Genomic DNA, 24,346 nt, shown 5'->3' on the forward strand with positions numbered 1-24,346 from the left:
GGGGGGGGGGGAAACGTGAATACCGGGGGGGGGGGGAACCTGGATACCGGTGGGGGGGGGGACGTGGATACCGGGGAGGGGGGGGGACGTGGATACCGGGGGGGGGCGGGGACGTGGATACCGGGAGGGGGGGTGGCGTGGATACCGGGAGGAGGGGGGGGCACGTGGCAACCGGGTTGGGGAGGGGGGGAGCATGGCAAGAGATGGAGGGGGAGCGTGGCAACAGGAATGGAGGAGCGTGGGTTGGGGGGCACTCAATGATCGAAGGGCCGGAGGAGAGAGCAGGGGTGCCTCCTTCCAGCCTCTCCCCCACACCCCCTACCCTCCCCACACACACCCCCACCCCCCCCCCCACACACACACACACCCACCCACACACACCCCCCCCCCCACACACACATACACACCCCACCCCCACACACACCCCCACCCCCCCCACACACACCCACACACACACACACCCCCCTTCCCACACACACCACCCCCCCCACTCCCACACACACACACACACACACAGACACACACCACACACACACACACTCGCACCCGCACCCCTCACTGCCAGATACAGAGAGAGAGATACACTACAGAGAGAGACACTGCCAGAGACACCTTCCCTTCACATAAAGGTAGGACTTCTATTTTTTATTGATTGATTACTTATTACTTTGGTCTTGGTGCTTTAGGTGTACGGTTCCTTCTATTTTTAATTAATTAATTGCTGATTACTTTTTGTGCTTTATTTAGTGCTTAGTGCTTTAAATGTACTTTGCTTCTTTAATGTTGTTGTGAAGGTGTTTATGGAAAATCCTCTAACTTCCCTTACCCCCCGCTGTTGTGATGTTGATGTGTCCTTTGTGTTTAATGCTTCCCACCCACCGTCTCTGGCTGTGCCTGCACTAAACTTAACTCTAGGTAAGGTTTTTCAGAACTTACAAAAGTGGACACTTACTCCATCCTAAGTTAGTTTGTAGTAAGTTTTCACTGCCGAAACTTGCAAAACAGGCCTGAGTGGCTGGACACACCCCCTTTTGGAAAAAAAAGTACCTTACCTAAAGCCAACCTAAACTAACTCACTAGAACTGGAGCAAACTAATATCTGAGATTTGCAATTTCTAACATACTCCAAACTAAACTAGTTGCTCCAAAAAACTAGGACAAACTCCACCCGAAATTTGGGCCCAACGATTCTCCTGCCTGGACCGCTCTGGAGTGGTCAGCTGAGCAGGTCTCAAGATTTGCTGTGGTCTGCTGCATGCGGCACAACCTTGCCATCATGAGGGAGCAGCCCTTACCATCACCTATCAGACGAGAAGCTGAGGAGCAGGAGCACCAGGAGGAGGAGGCGGAGGAGGAGGAAGAGGACGATGTGGAAGAGGAGAAGGCAGGAGGCTGCAACCTAGACAGCCCCTTTCTGCCCGGGCTCTACGTGAATAACTAATTAATGAGCAATACCAGTAACATCAATCCCAATTTCCCATTTGCCAACAGTCCCACACTCCTTACCTTTCCTCTGTCACTGACCATCACATTGTCCTCTTTTCCACAGTGCAAAAATAAAAGCCAACACAAAGCACACATTCCCATCAAAATTTACAAATTAAATCATGCCATAGTGCATACAGAAATAAACCAATCATCTCTTCCGTGTGTCTTTGTCTGCCCTTGTGAGGTGCTATGAGGTGCTTCACCAGTGGCTACAGCCTGGCTGGTGGAAGGCTGCTGACCTTTAATTGAGGAGACTGCAGATGGCCTTGCAGGGCGACCTTGAGCAGCTCTGGGCCTAAAAGGTCTGGCTGCAGACAGCACCAACTCGTCATGGGCGGCAGCAGTCGGGGCTGGCTGGCTGACCGGCAACAGCAAGGGCACTGGCAGAGTGGCAGGGGTAGGAGCATGAATGCTGTCATCCTGAGATGCTCCATAGAGCTACTGCCACTCTGCCAGATCAGTGCCTCAGCAATCTTAATACTCTGTTGGAGAGCAGATTGCTGGAGTGCTGTGATGCCCTGGAAGTTCCTTTGAACAATGGTTTCCAGAGCCATGTTGGCCGTGGTCTGAACTGTCATGGCAGCAAGCTGAGATTGCATGACATCAGTCTGAGCATCCACCCCATCATCATAGGCAGTCCCTCGGAATTGAGGAAGACTTGCTTCCACTCTTAGAATGAGTCCTTAGGTGGTTGAACAGTCCAATACGAGAGCCACACTCCCTGTCACAGGTGGGACAGATAGTCGTTGAGGGAAAGGGTGGGTGGGACAGATGTTCCACATGCTCTTTCCGCTGCCTGCGCTTGATTTCTGCATGCTTTCAGCGATGAGACTCGAGGTGCTCAGCGCCCTCCCGGATGCACTTCCTCCACTTGGGGCGGTCTTTGGCCAACGTCTCCCAGGTGTCAGTGGGCATGTTGCACTTTATCAGGCTGGCTTTGAGGGTGTCTTGTAACATTTAATCTGTCCACCTTTGGCTCGTTTGCCGTGAAGGAGTTCCAAGTTGAACATTTGCTTTGGGAGTCTTGTGTCTGCCATGCGAACGATGTGGCCTGCCCAGCAGAGCTGATCAAGTGTGGTCAGTGCTTCAATGCTGGGGATGTTGGCCTGGTCGAGGATGCTAATGTTGGTGCTTCTGTCCTCCCAGGGGATTTGTAGGACCTTACGGAGACATTGTTGGTGGTATTTCTCCAGCGACTTGAGGTGTCTACTGTACATGGTCCATGTCCCTGAGCCATACAGGAGGGCGGGTATTACTACAGACAATGAGCTTGGTGTTAGATTTAAGGGCCTGGTCTTCGAACACCCTTTTCCTCAGGCTGCCGACGTTGGAGGCGGTGTTGAATCTCGTCATCAATGTCTGCTCTTGTTGATAAGAGGCTCCCGATATATGGGAAATGGTCCACGTTGTCCAGGGCCACGCCGTGGATCTTGATGACTGGGGGGGGCAGTGCTGTGCGGCGAGGACAGGCTGGTGGAGGACCTTTGTCTTTCGGATGTTTAGCGTAAGGCCCATGCTTTCGTACGCCTCAGTAAATACGTCGACTATGTCCTGGAGTTCAGCCTCCGTATGTGCGCAGACGCAGGCATCGTCCGCGTATTTACTGTAGCTCGACGAGAGTTTGGGGTGGTCTTGGACCTGGCCTGGAGACGACGAAGGTTGAACAGCTTCCCACTGATTCTGTAGTTTAATTCCACTCCAGCGGAGAGCTTGTTGACTGTGAGGTGGAGCATGGCAGCGAAGAAGATTGAGAAGAGGGTTGGGGCGATGACGTAGCCCTGTTTGACCCCGGTCCGAGCGTGGATTGAGTCTGTGATGCATCCGTTGGTAAGGATCACAGCCTGCATGTCATCGTGGAGCAGGCGGAGCATGTTGATGAACTTTTTCTGATAGCAGGGAGATTCCCCTGTAGTTGCCATAGTTGGACTTGTCCCCTTTTTTTAAGATGGTCACGATCACTGCATCTCTGAGATCTCCTGGCATGCTCTCCTCCCTCCAGATAAGAGAGATGAGGTCATGTATCCACGCCAACAGTGCCTCTCCGCCATACTTTAGTGCCATTAGCAGGGATTCCAACTGCTCCCGTAGCCTTGGTGTTCTTAAGCTGTCTTATGGCTTTTCCTACCTTGTGCAGTGTTGGGGTTTTACTGAGGTGGTGGCAGGTTGCATGCTGCGGGATGGAGTTGAGAACATTCGAGTCAAAGGCAGAGTTGCGATTGAGGAGATCTTCGAAGTGCTCCTTCCAGTGGGCCCTGACAGCCTCGCTGTCCTTGATGAGTGTTTCCCCAGTCTTGGCCAGCAGTGGGGTGGGGCCTTGAGAATTTGGACCGTAGGTGGCCTTGGCCGCGATGAAGAATCCTCTCATATCATGGCTCCATCCACCACCTGTTCTTTAGGTCCCAGGCTTTTTGTTGAACCTCAGCCTTGAGCCGTCTGTAATGCTGCTTTGCTGCTCCCGAGTTGGGTTGTTGCTTAAGGTTCAGAAATGCTCTGCACTTACGATTTATTAGCTCTTGGATCTCCTGATCATTCTCATCAAACCGGTCCTGGTGTTTCCTGGTTGAGTGACCAAGCGGCTCTTCGCAGGCACTGGTTATGGAGGCCTGGAGGGCAGACCAAGCACTGTAGGCATTCTGCGGCTTGGGGTCATCAAGGCATGCCAGGTTGGCTGTGAGGCGTTGACTGTATAGGGCTCTCTTAGCTGGGTCTTTAAGTGCCCCGACATTGACTTTTTTGCGGGACTGCTTCTGCTGCCCCCTCCACTTTGGGGCTATGTTAATATTGATGATGGATCGGATTAGGCGGTCGTCCGTTCAGCAGTCGTCAGCTCCTGTCATGGCTCGGATGATGCGCACAGCCTTGCGATCCCTGGCTTGGACGCTGACATAGTTGAGCAGGTGCCAGTGTTTGGAACAAGGGTGTTGCCATGATGCCTTGTATTTGTCCCTCTAGTGGAACAAGGTGTTGGTGATGAAAAGTTCATGTTCTAGGCAGTTTGTCAGGAGTAGGGTACCACTGGAGTTGGCTTTCCCTACCCCCTCTCTGCCAATCACGTCTTCCCAGAGGGCTGTGTCTTTGCTGACCCTTGCGTTGAAGTCACCTAGGAGGAGCTTCCACTGCAGCATTGGATGTTGGGTGGATGCTGCTTGTGCTGCAGTGGAAGCTGAGACATTGGACATCAGACACTGTATCATGGTTAGTCCCACAGGTATGCTGCTGGAGGTAATTACCCATTCCATGTTGGAAAGGATGGGCTCCAAGCTCTGTGCAAAGCCCTGTGCCAAATTGGTGCCGGACTCCTCCATGCTCCTTAACATTGAATTCAGGCTTTCCACTGCACCAATTATTTGGGTGTGTACACTCATCAGCCTTCTGCTGTAGCCTGGCCCATCGAAATCATCATCCAAGTCCTCTGCAGAAGAACTAGTGTGTAACTTCACTCCCCGGCGAGCTGGTACCTGGCTATCCTTTCCCCTCTGTCCTGGCTCCTGTACACTTATGCCCGTTATCTCACCATGTGCATATCCCTCCTCCATACTATCCTCTAAATTACATGCTGTGTCAGTATCTGAGCTGGTGGATGAGACTCTGAAATGTCTTCTTGCTCTTCCTCCACTGCTTGGCCAGATTGCACTTCTTGGGTATCTGAACGGAAAAGGCAGCAAGGTTAGCGTTGTGTTGAGGGGTGAGGAGAAAGTTAAAAGTGCGAGCGTACACCATCAGCAGCTTCTCAGTCAAAAGAGATTGTGGGATGAGGAAGAAGTGGGATGAGAGAAGGAGGATTAGGTATGCAGATACCATCAGCTTCAATTTCTTCAACCTCACCAATGGCCACAGCCTCAACAATGGCCACTCCCATAGTGGCCAGCACTGTCTCCTGCATGTGGGTTAGAACATGCAGGTCCCCCTCTCCCCCTCCGGTTAGTTCCTGCTGCCTCTGGTTGTGCGCCACCTTCTCTTACAAGAGAGCGGGAAGTGTGTCCATAAGTGTCGTGCAATATGTTTGGATGATATGTCTCTCATTTTTGAATAACTGGCAGTGTGTGCAAGCTGTGAGATGTAAGTTTGAGGCTTGCAACATTGATAAGTGTGTGAGGGTGGGGTGAAGCTTCTGAATGCTAGATATAAGTCCTGATTGATAAAGATTATTGATAGGTGTATGATGGGGATATGGTGAATTCAGCAGTGGCTGAGGCTAGTGGTGCAGTTGGTAGGATATGACATTTGAAGATGCATTCATGGATCTTAACCACTCATGTGAGATCATTAAAGTTCTTCCAACATTGTATCCATGTTCTTGGAGCTATATTCCTGGTATTGACGTCTGCTGCTATCACTTCCCACTGCCTCCTGAGCAATTGCCTAGCGGGTCTCCTGCTCCCCAGAGGTATCTTTCCTCCATTCCACCTCTTCCAGGAAGACCTCCAATCCAGCCTCCAAAAACCTTGGTGCCGGCTCTCTCCCATGATCAGCTTTTGTTGATTGTTACACAGCACACTATTCCCAATGATCTCTAGCAACCACAGTGCACCTCCCCTTTAAGAGGTGCAGGCTAGCTTTAAGTAGTACTAGGCACTCACGATATTGGCTCTCCTGCTGATGTGTGCAGCCAATGAACAGGGCAGGGAACACTGGCTGCACACAGAAATCAGGGTAATGCGCAGGCAGCACGAAGTTGGCATCCTGTCTGCATTTCAATCAATCGGCATGGGTTAATCGCATAGCCAGTTTTCGGGGGTTATCCAATTTAACAATATTCTCATCAAACAAAGTAAATAACTATAAACAGCAGTGTAAATTAATAATTCATTTTCCAAATTTCAAAAATGACCTGTCTCACAGTTAAACAACTATAATAAATATTGCCTGCAGGATAAATCTGTTTGCTGCACACAGTGAGATTGTGAACACATTCTGTATAACTCTCCTGGCAACATTTATTACACATCATTAAGAGTTAGGTAGGATATATTTGTAATTGGAAAATTAATCATTTTACTTTATACTGCTCCTTATAACTATTTACTTTACAAAGTGTCATATTATACATACAAGATGCCCAGAGGTAACTTTTTTATTTACCTTGGGACTTCACAAAATCAGAGGTCCTGAACGTTATCAATCTGTCGGTGACACACATGCTGAAGCTGGGACAGATTGTGCAGTGTTGTGTGCCAGGATAGCAGTGGTGTGAGGCGAGGGGGCACAGAGGAGGGGCACAGAGCTGGAAGAGTGGATCCTGGACCCATTCCCTGTAGAGCAGCAATTATATGCTTTGCTGCTCTATATGTGCTTCATTTTCTGCCTTCACCTTGTGAAGGCCTTTGCAAATTTCTTTCAAAAATCTTCCACAGAATACTCGCAGAATCCTGCATGATTTGCCCTGCGTTCGCACCTTTTTCCTCAGCACACAGTTGGAATGAGAGTGAGGGAAACCTCATGGATAATGGAGTTCTTACAGAGGAACTGGATTCAAATTTTTTTTCAATGTTTACAGTATCTTTTCATTAGACATTTTACCATTTTTCGAAAAGCATTATGTTAAGCAAAAACATTTTGGGGGCCTTTTTTAACTCTCTGAAGGTAGGTTTGTTTTTAAAATGACTCAAATGTAGTATTTTGCACCCGGTGTGGTACAAAGTGATAGAAGCACACCAGGGAACTCAGCAAAAGCTTTATATTAGCAGCACTGGGGAAAAGACAATTTAAACCAATCCTGTCTATGTCACTATTTTGTCTTTATTAGAAACAGAAAGTAATATAAAAACATGTCGATATTCTTACAGACATCTGGGACTCGGCGAATACTGGGACAGATGGTGTAACTCCTTAAGCAATGAGATTTAAGGATTGAGAAATAAACAAGTATGACTAAAAAGGAGAGTGAATTAGAGTGGGTGAATTCAATGTCAAATCAGGTACAGAAAGAGAAATAAAGAGAGGGAAAGAAAGATTGGATTAAGAAAGAAAAAGAGACAGAAAGGATAAGTAAGAAACAAGAATAGAAAATTGAAAATTTGACATTTTTAAGACTCCAAGAACAGTTCACAATCTGAAGGAATGAGAGTCCACACTATTACTTCCTCACTTTTTGGGCAAGACAGGTTACTTGGCAGTCATTAACAATTATCACATCGTTAAAAGGATACCTATGCTGTTAACTGCTAGACTTAACTTTCTGTAGTGAGTTTAATAGGCAATTAATGTTCAAATGCAGAAACTTAAAGCAACCATCGGGAGGTTAAGAGCGAGGTTTTCATGAATCTAACTGCAGAGTGGCACAAATTGCCAGTAATATCGACCAAGAGCAGAGGAGTAGAACTAACTAGATAACTCTTTCATAGAACTGGCACAGGCACAATGGGCCAAATTGCCTCTGGGGTATGATTCTATGATTCTATCTGCCAATTACAGAGAACAAGAGTAACTAGTTGCAATACCAGATTTCTGATTGATCCCCTTGGAGGACAAGACACACCCAACAGTTTGTCTGGAATGTGTAATTAGATTCTGCCTGTTGGAGTAATCAAGGGCTTTATTTTTGCCACTATTGGGTGCTGTTTTTTTGGCGTCCACTGAATTGTTTGGAGCAATCTTGATTTTGCAACTTTTCTCAAAGTTTGTACACTGGCGGCAACTGTCAGCGTGCAGATTTTTTCTACGGCAGATTTTTTGGCGCGTGTCTGAGTGAAAACTGATTTCCACTCCGTTTTGGCCATTTAACAGATTTTCGCTAACACCAATTTTTTTCAGGACAGCACACAGTGGCCTTAAGTACCGATCAGAAAAACCCTACGCTAACTTAAGGAAATCGGCACTGAGTATATTTCTGAGTTTTTGGAACGAGGGAAGAAGACAAATTAAAACAAAAATTCATGATGATTTTTGCAGAGAGAACTTGGAAAATAACTCGGAAAGTTAATTTTTCCTACAGAATGTTTTTGAGAATGGGCAAATTGCGATTCCACCCCACCACAGAATCTCTGCTCACGGGATTCCAGGCACAGGTTGGAGGAGTGCCGGCCGGCCGGCGGCAGGATCGCTTCCTCGGCCGGACACAAGTACAGGAGCTCACCGCTTGGATTCAACCACCGCCACCCTGGGCTTCCTTCCAAGCTGTGTGCCGATCTCCTGTGTTTCTGGCCGGCCGAGGGAGCGACCCTGCCGGCATGCACTCCGAACTGTGCTTCGGAGACGGCACAGCAGCAAATATACGCATTTCAGCAAAATCTATAAATGGTGCCATAAATCACTGTGCGTCGCATCTCCATAGAGATAGAGCTTTGTGTTGCGCATGCGCAGACCAGGGTGCGGTCCGTTCTACTAGGGCGCCACCCAACAAAGGTGTGAGTGCTTCAGTAAGTACTGACTTACAATAACAAGAATAACAAAATTAAGAGTAATAATTATGGGTGCAACTCTGCCTATGCCTCATGTCATAAGGTTAATTTGCATGCATGCCATGCAGAGGCTACAGATAATATGATGCCAACATCGGAGAACCCAGATAGGCACTCATACCTGCACCTGAGTGAGGCAGACTGCATTCGCAGGCTGCGATTTAGAAAGAAGGTCATCACTGAGATCTGCCAGCTAGTCAGGGCAGGTATACAGCCAAAAAGTGGCAGGAGGACTGCCCTACCTGTGGAAGTGAAGGTTACTGCAGCACTTGCCTTCTATGCTTCTGACTCATTTCAAGCAGCAACTGGGGACATGTGCTGCGTCTCGCAGCATACCGCACATTGCTGCATTCGACAGGTGACTGCTGCACTGTATGGCAGAAGGGACCAGTTCATCAATTTCCCGATGACCACACAGGCAATGCAAGACAGGGCTGCGGGTTTCTCCAGAATTGCTGGCTTCCCAAAGGTACAGACTGTACCCACGTCGCCTTGAAAGCAGCTTTGGATGATTCTCAGCTTTATCACAACAGGAAACGGTTCCACTCTCTAAATGTCCAGCTCATCTGCAACCATCTGCATCGGATCATAGCAGTGGATGCCAAATATCCAGGTAGCATCCATGATGCTTTCATCCGACGTGAGAGTATTTCATCTGCGATGTTTCAGGAGCTGCCAGAAGGGCACAGCTAGTTGCCCGGGGACAAATGGTATGGGCTTGCCACCTGGCTTCTGACCCCCTTACGCAATCCCCACACTGAGCCAGAGCATCAGTACAACATTTCACACATAACGACATGGAGGATCATAGAGCGGACAATTGGCATACTGAGGCAGTGTTTCCAATGCCTGGAACACTCTGGAGGCTACCTGCAATACATCCCTCACCGCGTCAGTCAGTTCACTGTCGTGTGCTGCATACTGCACAACTTAGCCATCATGAAGGGACAGGTACTGGACGTTGAAGATCCTCCTGAGGGGAGAAGTGGGGAGGGGTGGGAGGAAGGAGGTCGAGGAGGCTGACAATGAGGATGAGGAGGAGGACCAGCAGCAGGAGGAGGAGCAGCAGCAGGAGGAGGAGAACAAACCCTTGCCACCAGCTCAACCCGCAGGACAACGGCAGAGGAGGAGGCTTCGTGCACCGACAGCCATAGCTAGAGACTTGCATCAGCAGCTAATCCGTGATCACTTTGCTGCCTGAAGGTTAAATGGCCCGACAGTGTTGACTCTTTGTGTTATGTTTGTCTACTTGTATTTACTCTGTACAGCCACCAGAGGGCTCATCCCCTGGAGTTCCAAGGGATCCCATAATCACTTGGGAGCACAGGTATTTAAGAAAGCTTCACAGGTTGGAGAGGCACTCTGGAGACCTGCAATAAAAGACTACGGTCACACTTTACTTTGAGCTCACAGTGTTCAGTCTGACTCTTTCTCCATACACAACAACTGGTGATGAGATACAGATAGCGAACCCAAAGATGCAGAGAACAGTGGGCATCCTGGAGAAATTCTCGGAGGGAGATGATTGGAAACTTTTGTGGAGCGACTCGACCAATACTTCGTGGCCAACGAACTAGATGGTGAAGAGAGCATTGCCAAACGAAGGACAATCCTCCTCACCATCTGTGGGGCACCAACATATGGCCTCATGAAGAATCTGCTCATTCCAGCGAAACCCACGGAGAAATCATACGACGATTTGTGCACCGTGGTCCAAAAGCATTTGAACCCGAAGGAAAGCATTTTGATGGTTGGTGAGTTATTGGTTCTACACCTACGAAAGGTCTGAAGGTCAGGAAGTGGCAAGTTATGTCGCCGAGCTAAGATGCCTTGCAGAATATTGCGAATTTGAAGGACATTTGGAGCGCATGCTGAGAGTCTTTTTCGTACTTGGCATTGGCCACGAAACCATACTTCGCAAACCTTTGACTGTAGAGACCCCAACCTTGAGTAAAGCCATAGCGATAGCCCAGGCATTCATTGCCACCAGTGACAATACAAAGCAAATCTCTCAGTACACAAGTGCTGCTGCAAGTACTATGAACAAAGTGATGTTCTTTTCAAATCGTAACGTACAGGGCAGGTCACACATACCTGCAGCTACACGTCCGCAGATGTCGCAGAGTCCACCATCGAGGGTGATGAATGCAAGGCCATTAACAGAGATGCAGAGGTGATCATCATTTCCATTCATGCCAATTCAAAGAGTACGTTTGCAAAGCTGTGGAACAATGGGACACCTCCAACGAGTGTGCAGGCGAGCTGTTAATCCTGTTAAACCTGCAAATCACCATGTTGCAGAGGAGGACAGATCCACAGAGGATCACGACGAACCAGAGCCTCAGATCAAGGAGGCAGAGTTCACCACGAATTGTTCCCCGATAATGCTGAATGTTGAACTAAATGGACTCCCGGTGTCAATGCAGCTAGACACGGGCGCGAGCCAGTCCATCATGGGCAAAAAGACTTTTTTAAAGGTTGGGGTGCAACAAGGCCTCAAGGCAAGTCTTAACTTGAGTTCACATGAAACTAAGAACTTACACGAAAGAACTGATTCCTGTAATCGACAGTGCTACCGTAAAGGTCTCCTATGATAGAGCGGTGCACAAGCTACCACTCTGGGTGGTACCGGGCAATGGTCCCACGCTACTCGGCAGGAGCTGGCTGGGAAAGATACGCTGGAACTGGGACGACGTCCGAACACTATCGCCCACTGACAACACTTCATGTGCCCGGGTCTTAAGCAAATTTCCTTCACTGTTCGAACTAGACATCGAGAAATTCCAAGGAACAAAAGTGCAGATCCACCTGATTCCTGGGGCGCGACCCATCCATCACAAGGCGAGAACAGTACCGTACATGATGAGAGAAAGAGTAGCGATCGAGCTAGACCAGCTGCAAAGAGAGGGCATCATTTCCCCGATGAGTTCAATGAGTGGGCCAGTCCTATCGTCCCAGTCCTCAAGGGAGACAGCACTGTCAGAATCTGTGGCGATTACAAAGTAACTATCAATCATTTCTCCCTGCAGGACCAATACCCACTACCAAAAGCCGACGACCTCTTTGCAATGCTGGCGGGAGGAAAGACGTTCACGGATCTGGATCTGACTTCAGCCTACATGACGCAGGAACTGGAAGAATCATCGAAGGCCCTCACCTGCATCAACACGCACAAAGGTCTTTTTGTTTATAACAGATGCCCATTTGTAATCCGATCAGCGGCGGTGATATTCCAGAGAAACATGGAAAGCTTACTAAAGTCGGCCCCGCACACTGTGGTCTTCCAGGACGACATCTCGGTCACAAGTCGGAACACAGTTGAGCATCTGCAGAACCTGGAGGAGGTTCTTAGTTGACTCAACCGCATTGGGGCTCAGGTTAAAACGCTCGAAGTGCGTTTTCCTGGTGCCTGAAGTTGAGTTCTTGGGAAGGAAGATTGCGGTGGAAGGCATCAGGCCCACCAACGCGAAGACGGAGGCAATCGAGAACGAACCGAGGCCACTGAACGTGACAGAGCTGCGGTCATTTCTGGGACTCCTGAGCTGCGGTCATTTCTGGGACTCCTGAACTACTTTGGTAACTTCTTACCGGGTCTCAGCACACTGCTAGAACCACTGCAAGAAATTGCTTGTGTTGTATGATCCATGTAAGCGTTTGGTACTAGCATGTGATGCGTCGTCATATGGCGTTGGTTGTGTATTGCAACAAGCTAATGATTTCGGGAAACTGCAATCGGTTGCTTATGCATCCAGGAGTCTGTCTAAGGTTGAGAGAGCCTACAGCATGATTGAGAAAGAAGTGTTAGCGTGTTTTATGGGTTAAAGAAAATGCATCAATAACTGTTTGGGCTAAAATTCAAATTGGAAACTGACCATGAGCCACTTATATCCCTGTTCTCTGAGAGTAAAGGGATAAATACCAACACATCGGCCCACATCCAGAGATGGGCGCTCACGTTGTCCGCATACAACTATGCCATCCGCCATAGGCCAGGCACAGAAAACTGCGCCGATACTCTCAGTAGGCTGCCATTGCCCACCACAGGGGTAGAAATGGTGCAGCCCACAAATCTAGCCATGGTTATGGAAGCATTTGAGAGTGAGCAATCACCCGTCACTACCCGGCAGATCAAAACCTGGACAAGCCAGGACCCCTTATTATCTCTAGTCAAAAGCTGTGTGCTTCACGGGAGCTGGCCGAGTGTCCCAGTGGAAATGCAGCAAGAGATAAAGCTGTTCCAGCGGCACAAAGATGAAATGTCTATACAGGCATACTGCCTTTTGTGGGGCAATCGAGTAGTGGTCCCCAATAAGGGTAGAGACACCTTCATCAATGACCTCAACAGTACCCATCCAGACATCGTAATGATGAAAGTGATAGCCAGATCCCACGTGTGGTGGCCCGGTTTCGATGCGGACTTAGAGTCTTGCTTTCACAGATGTAATACATGCTCGCAGTTAAGCAAAGTACCCAGGGAGGCGCCACTAAGTTTATGGTCTTGGCCCTCCAAACCTTGGTCTCGGGTACACGTCGACTATGGAGGCCCGTTCTTGGGTAAAATGTTCCTTGTGGTTGTAGACGCGTACTCCAAGTGGATTGAATGTGAGATAATGTCAGCTAGCACGTCCATTGCCACTACTGAAAGCCTGCGGGCCATGTTTGCCACACACTGCCTACCCGATGTCCTGGTGAGCGACAACGGGCCATGTTTTACCAGTGCTGAGTTCAAAGAATTCATGACCCGTAACGGGATCAAACATGTCACATCTGCCCGGTTTAAACCAGTGTCCAATTGTCAGGCAGAGAGAGCTGTGCAAACCATCAAGCAAGGCTTGAAGAGGGTAACTGAAGGCTCACTGCAGTCTCGCCTATCCCAAGTCCTGTTTAGCTACCGCACGAGACCCCACTCACTCACTGAGATCCCACCTGCTGAACTGCTCATGAAAAGAGTACTTAAGACAAGGCTCTCGTTAGTTCACCCTGATCTACATGAACAGGTAGAGAGCAGGCGGCTTCAACAAAATGCATACCATGAGAGCGCAAATGTGTCAAGCGAGATTGAAATCAATGATCCTGTAATCGTATTGAATTATGGACAAGGTCCCAAGTGGCTTCCCGGCAGTGTCGTGGCCAAAGAGGGGAGCAGGGTGTTTCAGGTCAAACTTTCGAATGGACTCATTCACCGGAAACACTTGGAACAAATCAAACTCAGATTCACGGACTATCCTGAGCAACCCACCTTGGACCCTATGTTTTTTGATCTCCCAACATACACACCAGTGGCAACCATCATCCACAGCAGCCCAGCAGGGCCCAATACACCAGGCAGCCCAGCAAGGTCAGCTACACAGTATCCCAGCGAGGGCCCAACAAATGACTCAACAACACCAGCTTTCACACCGAGCCAATCAACCAGGGCAAGAAGGACCCCAGATCGACTCACATTGTAAATAGTTACACTATTGACTTTGGCGGGGGGAGTGTTGTTATATATGTAAACTTGTATTTACTCTGTACAGCCACCGGAGGGCTCATCCCCTGGAGTCCCAAGGTATCCCATAATCCCTTGGGAACACATGTATTTAAGGAGGCTTCACAGGTTGGAGAGGCACTCTGGAGACCTGCAATAAAAGACTAAGGTCACACTTTACTTTGAGCTCACAGTGTTCAGTCTGACTCTTTCTCCATACAGAACACTTTGCACTTGTTAGTCTGAAAAAATAATGTACATAATAATGTATGTAATGTTGTGTTGGTTTCTGTTGCTTTAATTCAAAAAATAACGTGCAGGATTCTGCTTAAATTTAAAACTAATTAGGTTTATTAAACATTTGTACAGTTGTACTTAAATGAAATGTTAAAAATTGTATCAAACTTTAAACTTTTCAATGAAGAAAACAACAAGTAGCAGGAACAAACAAACAAACAAACAAACTCCGAGCTGCAGCCATCTCTCCTACCCCCTTATTCAAAGACCTAAGTGTTGTGTGCTCCTCTTGCCCCTGTTCTTGTCTCTACCCCTATCCACGTCCGTTGTCGCAGACTTCTGCTTCCTCACCCTGACTCCAAGGTTTTTTCTGCTTTCTGCGCAAAGGCGCATTTATTGTTGATGGGATGGTCAGGGACAGACCTAGCAGACAGCATTGTGGAGGCCCAGGTTCATCGTCGGACTCTTCTTCAGCCTGTGGATCAACCCGCGGCACACTACCTGAGGTTGGATTGGAATGTTAGTATCAGCAGTTAATGCTGCCAGTTGCTGTTGGGCAATGACAGTCTGGGTGTGTCCACTTATTGCAGCAGCTATCTCCGACATTCTCTCCCTAATCTCCAACATCCGCATCCTCATCTGTCCCGGCACTGCTCCCGTTCCTCCAGACCATGTTGCTACTTCTACTGACAGTCCCGCTAATTCTACCCTCACCCCACCCATGGTGGCCAGGAGCGATCTCGTTAGCTCAATGTTCTCCCTACTCATTCCCATGATCTATCCCATGTCCCCTGCATCCTGTATTTCAGGTTGAGCTCTCCTTCCCACCCTCCTCGGCCGTTCCTCAGGTGTGGCTTGTTGCAATCCACTGGGACCCGCAGCCTCAGATTGTACCCCATGAAATGTTGCATCAGTTGTATCGCTCAGCAAAGGGCTTGGTGTCCTGAGGGAGTTCACCGGCTCCAATTCCAATGTAACCATCTCATTATTGAGGTCTTCCTGCTGCCCTTCATTGTCCAGCTCATCCTCGTCCTGATGTTGATGAAGAATATCTGGACTGACGGCTTCCTGATCATGCTCTGCTTCTACTTCTGCTTCTACTTCTGTCTCTTCCTGATGCACAACATCTGCAAAACATAACAGAGCAGCTGTTTGGTTAGCAGCAGGGGAGAGGGCGGAGGGGGCAGTGTGACATGAGTACACGGGTCACACAGCACAGGCTCTTTTCAATGATGCCAACCTAGACTATGTAATTTGCGGGGCTTACCCTCTCTCGATAACCTGGGCCCAGCGTTCACATGGGTGGTTGATCTTCTCTTGCGAGATTTAATCATATCAGCGATCCTCTGTTCCACGGCTGTTAGTTGCAGCCTACTTGCTGAACCTCCTCCAGTTTTTGACCTTTCTCGGTTGATCTGTGACACCTTCCTCTGCGAAGATGAAAACAGAACTTTTTAACGGGAGGGTCCTTCTGCTGTGGTGGCCACACACACACACACACATATTAGTCACATTTACAAATGAAATTGCAGTGCAGAAATAAAAATATTGCTTACAGAAACTGCTTGGCCAAGGTTCAGCCACTTCTTTTTGACCTGCGTGTCCCTTCTCAGGGTCATGGCCACTGCATTAAACTCTTCTGCAACTTTTTCCCAAAGCTTTGCTAGTAGAGAGTGTTTCAGTTTCTTTTGTCCCATTCTTCCTGTTAGCGCGAGTGTTTTCCTGAAAGAATCACTCGTCACTCTGGATCGGTTCCAACGTCAAAACGGTCTTTATTACACCGGCGGGGAGGAAGCCTCTGGGTTACTCCAGGCACTTCTCTCCACCGAACAAAGGAATTCATCGACACTTATATGTTTTCCAACAGTTTGCTACAGCTACACAGACTACTTCGGCTGGACACAATCCAATCCTAACAACTATAAATTACAAATCGATTCCTCTGGGCCAATGGAGTTGGCCCCCAAGGTACCAGGGGATGGCGTGATCATCTCATGCCCTCGTGATGTTCTCCAGACCCCCTTATCTCTACTGTCCTTGGGTTCTGCCTGAGCCTAGCTTTCTTATCTTAATACAATTGGGCAGAAAATCTGGTCTGGGCTTTGGAATGTGCTGATTTGGACTTAATTGTGTGTGCCTGTGTGAGAAACACAGTTGTATCAGTTACCTAGGAATGTGGTCAAATCAGCCAGTTGCGTTCCCCTGATGCTTTGCAGAATCTCTGGCAGCCATTTCATATCTAGCAGCCATTTTATACATACGTACATACGTACCCTGCAGGTGCCTTTGCCTTCGGAAGTGCCTTACAACAATCCCCCCTTTCGGTAAGGGACTAATCCTAGTCCCCTTTAACCGACAACATTTGTTTCCCTGTTTATTATTTTACGTATCATCCGGTATTCCCTGCCCCAACCTGCTGGCCAGTCACGTGGTTTCAGGAATCCCGGTTGCTTACATCAAATTGATATAGTCCAAATTACCCTGTCCTTCGGATATGTGAATTTCCTTGTCTACTTGAGCTTTGTTTCAGACCCTCCTGCGTCGTGCATACTGCCTGCAGGATCGACAGGCCATGACGCCCCATGTTAGTGCTAAAACCAGCTGTACCCCAACCAGTATGTGCGATATTATTCAAATCCAAGGTGTATATTTATGTTCATCCCCCGTCCCAAACCCTCCTCCACCAAATCTCATCTTGCAACTCTATATCGGTATCCTTTTCCAGTATTTTAATCTTTGTCTGTAGTTGGTGGTAGAGCTTGACAGACTGGCCCACTCTGAGTCTTAGTTCCCTTAGTACTTCAGCTACATGTGGGATGAGGGCCTGCTCTGGCTCGTCATACTCCTGTAGGCGATCGCGAAACTGATCGGTGGCGTTAATGATTTTGGCGCCTCGGCTTCTAACCTGGGTAATGCCGGCTTGCCCTATTGTGATGGTTGTAGGGGTGTGAAGCAAGAGTTTGGCTATCGGATCTGGCACTGTAGACCATTATACTGATAAAAGTGTTCCGTGGTAGAGACACAGTATTTTCCCTTTGCCTCCGTATCTTGCTCTGGCAAAGTGTGTGTGTGCTGGTCCAATTTCTAATACGCATCCATCGGTTCGATTGAACCCGCACTCGTCTAATTCTCCTTGTCCCACTCGGTGAGGGCACACCGTAATGTCACCCCTTTGTTTGCATCCCGTTAAGGAGATTCCATAAAGTGTGTTGTTTCTGCGGACAGCGGAGGTTGTGGTCAGAGGGAGGTGTTTTCCCGTATTACCCCGATATTTTCCAGCTGGTACAGGGGAAACGGTCCCGAGTCATGTGTGACTATGGGAATCATCTGGACTATTCCCACTCTGGTAGCTTTGCCCATCTGGCAGTCGGGGATCACCGGGTGTACTCTGGTTAGTCCCTTCAGGGTACAGTTATCCAGTGCCCCTTTTCGTTTTGCCAGTTGAGCCAGATGTGAGCTATCTATCCAGTCGGGCACCTCCCCCCTTTGGATCTGATCGAGGTTGTGGCGTATCTGCCCCACTACCCATAAGCCATAAGCATGACAGAGTTGTCCCTGTCTAAGCCTTCCAGCATCTTCCTTTTCTCTATCGATAAGGCTATTAATTGTTTTGCCCTGAGCTTCTAGGACAGAAATTCCGTCCAGTTGAATTTCTGCAGCCTCTCTTCCTAGCTTGGCTTGATCTTCCTGATTCTGCTCTGCCCGTTCTAATAGCCCTTTCATCACCCCTTTAAGTTTACTATGGAGGTTCCGGTGTTAAAACCAGTAGCAGCATCATTAACTATTCCCCTCTTGGTCCTATGAACTTGCTCCTGTCCTCGGAATCTACTGGCACCCATGGCATCGGCAGCCTGCTGCATTGCATCCTTACTTAATACACTATACATATTTCTTGCTTGTTCCGTACAATATTCCAGCATTCGTATGCCTGAGATATTGATCGGAACAGGCACAATTTCATTCTTAACATTATGCGTTAAAATAAGTTCTGCCCTTGCTGGGGTGCATATTCCGTTAGTTAAATTAAACAAAACCCCATAGTTCATGTAGTGGTGTCTTTCCTCCGTGTGCTGTATTTCTCGTAGTCCGTCTGTATTATCCAGTGCTTGAATGGGCCTTAAGGTTCCCAGTATCCTGAGTCTCCAGAGTCGAAGTAGCCGCTGTGGTCCCATCTTGGTGAGTGTTTTATCTGCAAATTTTAAACAGACAGCCTGGTCGTCACCAGGTGTTAGGTTCTGGTCTACTCATCTTTTATCCATGCATGTCGAGGTCACTCTACTCCGCACTAGTTATCCCAGTCTGGTTTACTGTTAGGTTTATGGACTACACTTACCCAACGTGGGGTACAATGGCTCTATTGCCATAGGTGATGGTACTATGGCTGCGCACTGCACTATCAGTCTGGTCCCGTTTTTTTAAAATCTCTTCCAACTTATTTTAGCTTTAACTCTTGAATTTGTTTTGTTTGAGTATCTATTTCTTTTATCTGTATCAGGCGAGTATTATTACATAGGCTAGTTCTGTTTTATTTTTTATTCTGACTATCCCACCATTTCCTCTGTCTGTCAGGTGAGTCTTCTTTATTCTATTAAGAAATCCAAATTAATAATGTCCAGTGTAAAACAGCTGTCAATGGAAAGGGTTAACTTCTTTACAGGTTTGTAAGAAGGCCTGATGTCATTACGTGACTTCACGTAATTATCCGAAATTTTTTCCAAGTCTTTGTGCCTTCAAAACTTACTGAGAAATTAGGAATCCGTTAAAACAGCAGAAATCATTAGTAAAGCCGTCATAATAAAAATCTTCTCATCGGGAAAGACAGCGTTTTAGATTAAACTCCAATTTTTTTCTAAACTTCTAATTCAACTACTTGCCAAAGATTTTTTTTAATTGATTTAAAATGAGACCACTCATTTATAATAGCTATTTTGTTTACTGAAATCCAATTTTCACACAAGCTGTCTGCATTCCAACATTTCGGGGTATTTTTACGGTCCCGTTAACTAGGCAAATCTTGTGTTTTATTTCTCTCTTGGCACAAAATCTAAACTTCCGTGCCAGTTCCATTTTCTATAAGAATTTTAAAATTCAGTAAGATTTTCTAATTCCCAGTTTTTTCTTTCTGTGCTGAGTTCGCATAACTTAGATCTTTTCTCCTCGTTATTTTAAAAACCTACTGCTTGCTTAGACTGTTCGGGACTTTTCTTGATAAACAACGTCCATTTTGGAGTGTCTTTTACCTCTTCCAATTTTTTTTCTTCTTTTTCCCAATTAAACCAATATCTTTTTCACAGCCAATATCAACCAGTATTTAGTAGGTTATGTCTTTTTCCATCACAAACACGTTTTTCCAGCATTTATTTAGTATGTTACGTCCTTTTTCAATTAGATCCCCTTTCTTCAAATTAAGTTTTGTATTATACACAGAAGGCTTGTGTCTCCATAAATTTGTTAATTTATAATCATCAGACAATCGAAAACACTTCTTTTTCCAAATTAATTCAATTTGTTTTCTTTCAAGGTTGCGTCTTTATTTTTTCGTCTTTTCCATAACTAGAACAGAGTCTAGCACGTAGGATTTGAAAGCTGCTTTCCGTTATCTCAAATGTTCCAGTTTCAAGGGCATTACATTGTCCTTTGTTCTAAACTGCTAAAGCCTGCTGTTTTAACATTTTAATTTTCCCAAAGTCGCTTTTACACTTTCGCAGATAGCTCACCACTTGCCCAGGAGTTTGACCTGATCCCTGAAAGTATTTCTAGATTGTTTCCAAACCCTTTAGTTTGATTTCTCTTTTGTTTTAAGAGATCAGATTTAATTTTTTAGTTTGAATCTATCTCAGTATTTCTCTTAATATCTCAAAATCCCAATTCAAATTTTGTACTGCCAATTTAAAACTATTTTTTCTGAGCTAGAAGCTTTTGCGTCAAGGTTTTACACAAAGGAAAACGGATGCATACTTTCCCAGCCCGCAGCCTCGAGAGATCCATGCAGACATTTTTTTAAAGGCATTACAACTTCCCATCTCCGTTCTTTATCTCATTGCTAGACTAAATGATTGCGTGTTCTCTTTTGACAAGTAAGTGAGTATGTCAAATAATTCTTTTTTTAAAACCACTGGGACCATGTATTTTTTATCTTTTGCTCAACAAGCCTATACTTTGTGCATTTCTTAGCTCCGTAACTTATCATCTGAATAAATATGCACCTGCATTTCTAACTTAAAATGTAATTCACATGGGTGGTTGGTCTTCTCTTGCGAGATTTAATCATATCAGCGATCCTCTGTTCCACGGTTGTTAGTTGCAGCCTACTTGCTGAACCTCCTCCAGTTTTTGACCTTTCTCGGTTGATCTGTGACACCTTCCTCTGCGAAGATAAAAACAGAACTTTTTAACGGGAGGGTCCTTCTGCTGTGGTGGCCACACACACACACACACACATATTAGTCACATTTACAAATGAAATTGCAGTGCAGAAATAAAAATATTGCTTACAGAAACTGCTTGGCCAAGGTTCAGCCACTTCTTTTTGACCTGCGTGCCGCTTCTCGGGGTCATGGCAACTGCATTAAACTCTTCTGCAACTTTTTCCCAAAGCTTTGCTAGTAGAGAGGGTTTCAGTTTCTTTTGTCCCATTCTTCCTGTTAGCGCGAGTGTTTTCCTGAAAGAATCACTCGTCACTCTGGGTCGGTTCCAACATCAAAACGATCTTTATTACACCGGCGGGGAGGAAGCCTCTGGATTACTCCAGGCACTTCTCTCCACCGAACAAAGGAATTCATCGACACTTATATGTTTTACAACAGTTTGCTACGGCTACACAGCCTACTTCGGCTGGACACAATCCAATCCTAACAAGTATAGATTACAAATTGATTGCTCTGGGCCAATGGAGTTGGCCGCCCAGGCACCAGGGGACTCCGTGATCATCTCGTGCCCTCGTGATGTTCTCCAGACCCCCTTATCTCTACTGTCCTTGGGTTCTGCCTGAGCCTAGCTTTCTTATCTTAATACAATTGGGCAGAGACATCTGGTCTGGGCTTCGGAATGAGCTGATTTGGACTTAATTGTGTGTGCCTGTGTGAGAAACACAGTTGTATCAGTTACCTAGGAATGTGGTCAAATCAGCCAGTTGAGTTCCCCTGATGCTTTGCAGAATCTCTGGCAGCCATTTTATATCTAGCAGCCATTATATACATACATACATACATATACCCTGCAGGTGCCTTTGCCTTCGGAAGCGCCCTACAACACTTCCTTTGTTTTCAAGCCCATTCCATCTCCTCTCAATGATGTCTACCAGGGGCTCAATCTTTTCTGCTAGAAATCTCTTGGCCCTTCCCCCTTCCCCTTCTCCTTCTCCTTAGCCTTCTCCTTCCCTTGAATCCATCTTTAGCAGCTAAAATTTAAATGTCCAGATCCAGCTCCGATCCCAATGTGTTCTCACAAGCTACTTATCCAGAGCAGGAAGTTTACTGTGGATACGCAGACACACCCGTCATGTGGAAAAAGTGATTGATTTTTTTTCCCTGGTGCATGCTCACTGACTTTTTGGCGCAGACTTGAAGCTTCATCCCCAGATTTAACTTCGGGTACCGCAGCGCCAAAATTAAATTTTACTTTGGTGAAAGTTGGATTTTTTTTCGGCGCAAAAAAATCGGACGTTCATCCTCCTGAGCACCAAAAATTGGCAAAGAGGAACATTGAGCCCCAAGACCTTTACAATGTGTAATTTCGTCCAATCATTATGACAGCCAGGCCGAGGCAGCCACAACTGCTTTCAGCGAACAGACATCATACCTGTTATGTATGCAACCCTATGTAACCTGTATCATACTGCCACAAGATGGCATACCTTTGGAGTTCCAAGGGATCCCAGTATATAAGCAGGCCTCCCATGCTGTACCAGCACTCTGGAGTTTGAATAAAGGAGCTAAGGTCACACTTACTCATGTTTACAGTACTCAGTTGCATTACTTTATTATGAACATAACAACTGGCGACGAGATAACGAACAATCACACGAAAATGCAGAAAACTGTTGGTATCCTGGAGAAATTCTCAGAAGGGGACGATTGGGAGGCCTTCGTGCAATGACTCGACCAATACTTCGTGGCCAATGAGCTGGAAGGCGATGAGAACGCTGCCAAATGAAGGGCGATCCTCCTTACTGTCTGTGGGGCAACAACCTATGGCCTCATGAAGAATCTTCTAGCTCCGGTGAAACCAACAACCAAATCATATGAAGAACTGTGTACGCTGGTTCGAGAGCACCTAAATCCGAAGGAAAGCGTTCTGATGGCAAGGTATCGATTTTATACATGTCAACGGTCTGAAGGTCAGGAAGTGGCAAGCTACGTCGCCAAACTAAGGCACCTTGCAGGACATTACAAATTTGATGGCTTCCTGAAGCAAATGCTAAGAGACAATTTTGTGGCTTGGGATTGGCCGTGAGGTTATCCTTTGCAAACTATTGACTGTTGAAACACCGAACCTGAGCAAAGCCATAACGATAGCCCAGGTATTTATGTCCACCAGCGATAACACCAAACACATTTCACAGCATAAAGAGGTTTCGGCAAGTACTGTACACAAAGTAACGTCATTTTCAGGAGGAATGCACATGGCAAACGTACACGCCTGCAGCTGCACGACCTCAGATGACCCAGAGTCCGCCATCAAACGTTAATGCGAGGCAGTTAACACCTTGTTGGCACTGCGGTGGTGATCATCGAGCCCATCAATGCCGCTTCAAACACTATGTGTGCAAAGGCTGTTGAACAATGGGACACCTCCAACGAATATGCAGATGAGCTGCAAACCCTGCAAACCATGACGTTGCAGAGGAGGATCGATCCATGGCGGATCAGGCTGAACTAGAGACAGGAACCGGGGAGGCAGAAGTGTATGGGGTACACCTTCACCACGAAATGTCCACCGATCATGCTAAAAGTCGAACTGGACGGAATTCCAGTATCCATGGAAGTCAGTCTATCATGAGCAAAAAGGCCTTCGACAGGCTTTGGTGTAACAAGGCACACAGGCCCAAGCTTAGCACCATTCACACCAAGCTGAGAACTTACACTAAAGAGCTGATCCCTGTAATTGGCAGTGCAGCAGTAAAAGTCTCCTATGATGGAGCAGTGCACGAACTCCCACTATGGATTGTACCAGGAGATGGCCCCACACTGTTCGGCAGAAGCTGGCTGGGAAAAATCCACTGGAAATGGGACGACATCCAAACACTGTCGTCCGTTGATGACGTCTCATGTGCTCAGGTTCTGAGCAAGTTCCCGTCGTTGTTTGAGCCAGGCATCGGAAGTTTCTCGGGGGCGAAGGTGCCGATCCACTTGGTTCCCGATACACGACCCGTCCACCACAAGGCACGGGCGGTGCCATATATGATGCAAGAGAATGTGGAAATTGAGCTGGACAGGCTGCAGCGAGAAGGCAACATCGTGCCGGTGGAATTCAACGAGTGGGCCAGTCTGATTGTCCTTGTTCCCAAAGGCGATGGCACGGTCGGAATTTGTGGGGACTATAAAGTAACGATTAACCGTTTTTCGCTACACGACCAGTACCCACTACCCAAGGCAGATGACCTATATGCGACTCTGGCTGGAGGAAAGACATTCATCAAGTTGGACCTGACATCGGCCTACATGACGCAGGAGCTGGCCTCACCTGCATCAACACGCACAAGGGTCTGTTCATCTACAACAGATGCCTGTTTGGGATTCGATCGGCCGCG

At 47.2% G+C, this 24,346-nt stretch overlaps 1 protein-coding gene and 1 long non-coding RNA gene across 2 annotated transcripts in view; one reads left to right on the plus strand and one right to left on the minus strand.

Moving 5' to 3' along the window:
• The first annotated feature begins 524 nt into the window (after positions 1 to 524).
• LOC139275838 (uncharacterized) overlaps positions 525 to 24,346 on the plus strand; it is a 59,362-nt gene continuing 35,540 nt past the window's right edge. The window contains exon 1 of the long non-coding RNA XR_011595765.1: positions 525 to 629. This is a non-coding gene — a long non-coding RNA (uncharacterized lncRNA). The remainder of the gene's footprint in view (positions 630 to 24,346) is intronic.
• Positions 14,752 to 21,383, minus strand: LOC139276242 (uncharacterized). The gene is made up of 5 exons (XM_070893948.1): positions 21,091 to 21,383; positions 20,802 to 20,962; positions 16,152 to 18,784; positions 15,863 to 16,025; positions 14,752 to 15,722 (listed from the first exon to the last, which is right to left on the minus strand). The coding sequence occupies exons 3-5, from the start codon at positions 16,290 to 16,292 to the stop codon at positions 15,373 to 15,375; spliced, it is 654 nt and encodes a 217-aa protein (XP_070750049.1). The 5' UTR covers positions 16,293 to 18,784; positions 20,802 to 20,962; positions 21,091 to 21,383; the 3' UTR covers positions 14,752 to 15,372.

The sequence above is a fragment of the Pristiophorus japonicus genome, chromosome 11 (genome assembly GCF_044704955.1).
Source record: "Pristiophorus japonicus isolate sPriJap1 chromosome 11, sPriJap1.hap1, whole genome shotgun sequence".
Taxonomy (NCBI): Eukaryota; Metazoa; Chordata; class Chondrichthyes; family Pristiophoridae; genus Pristiophorus; species Pristiophorus japonicus.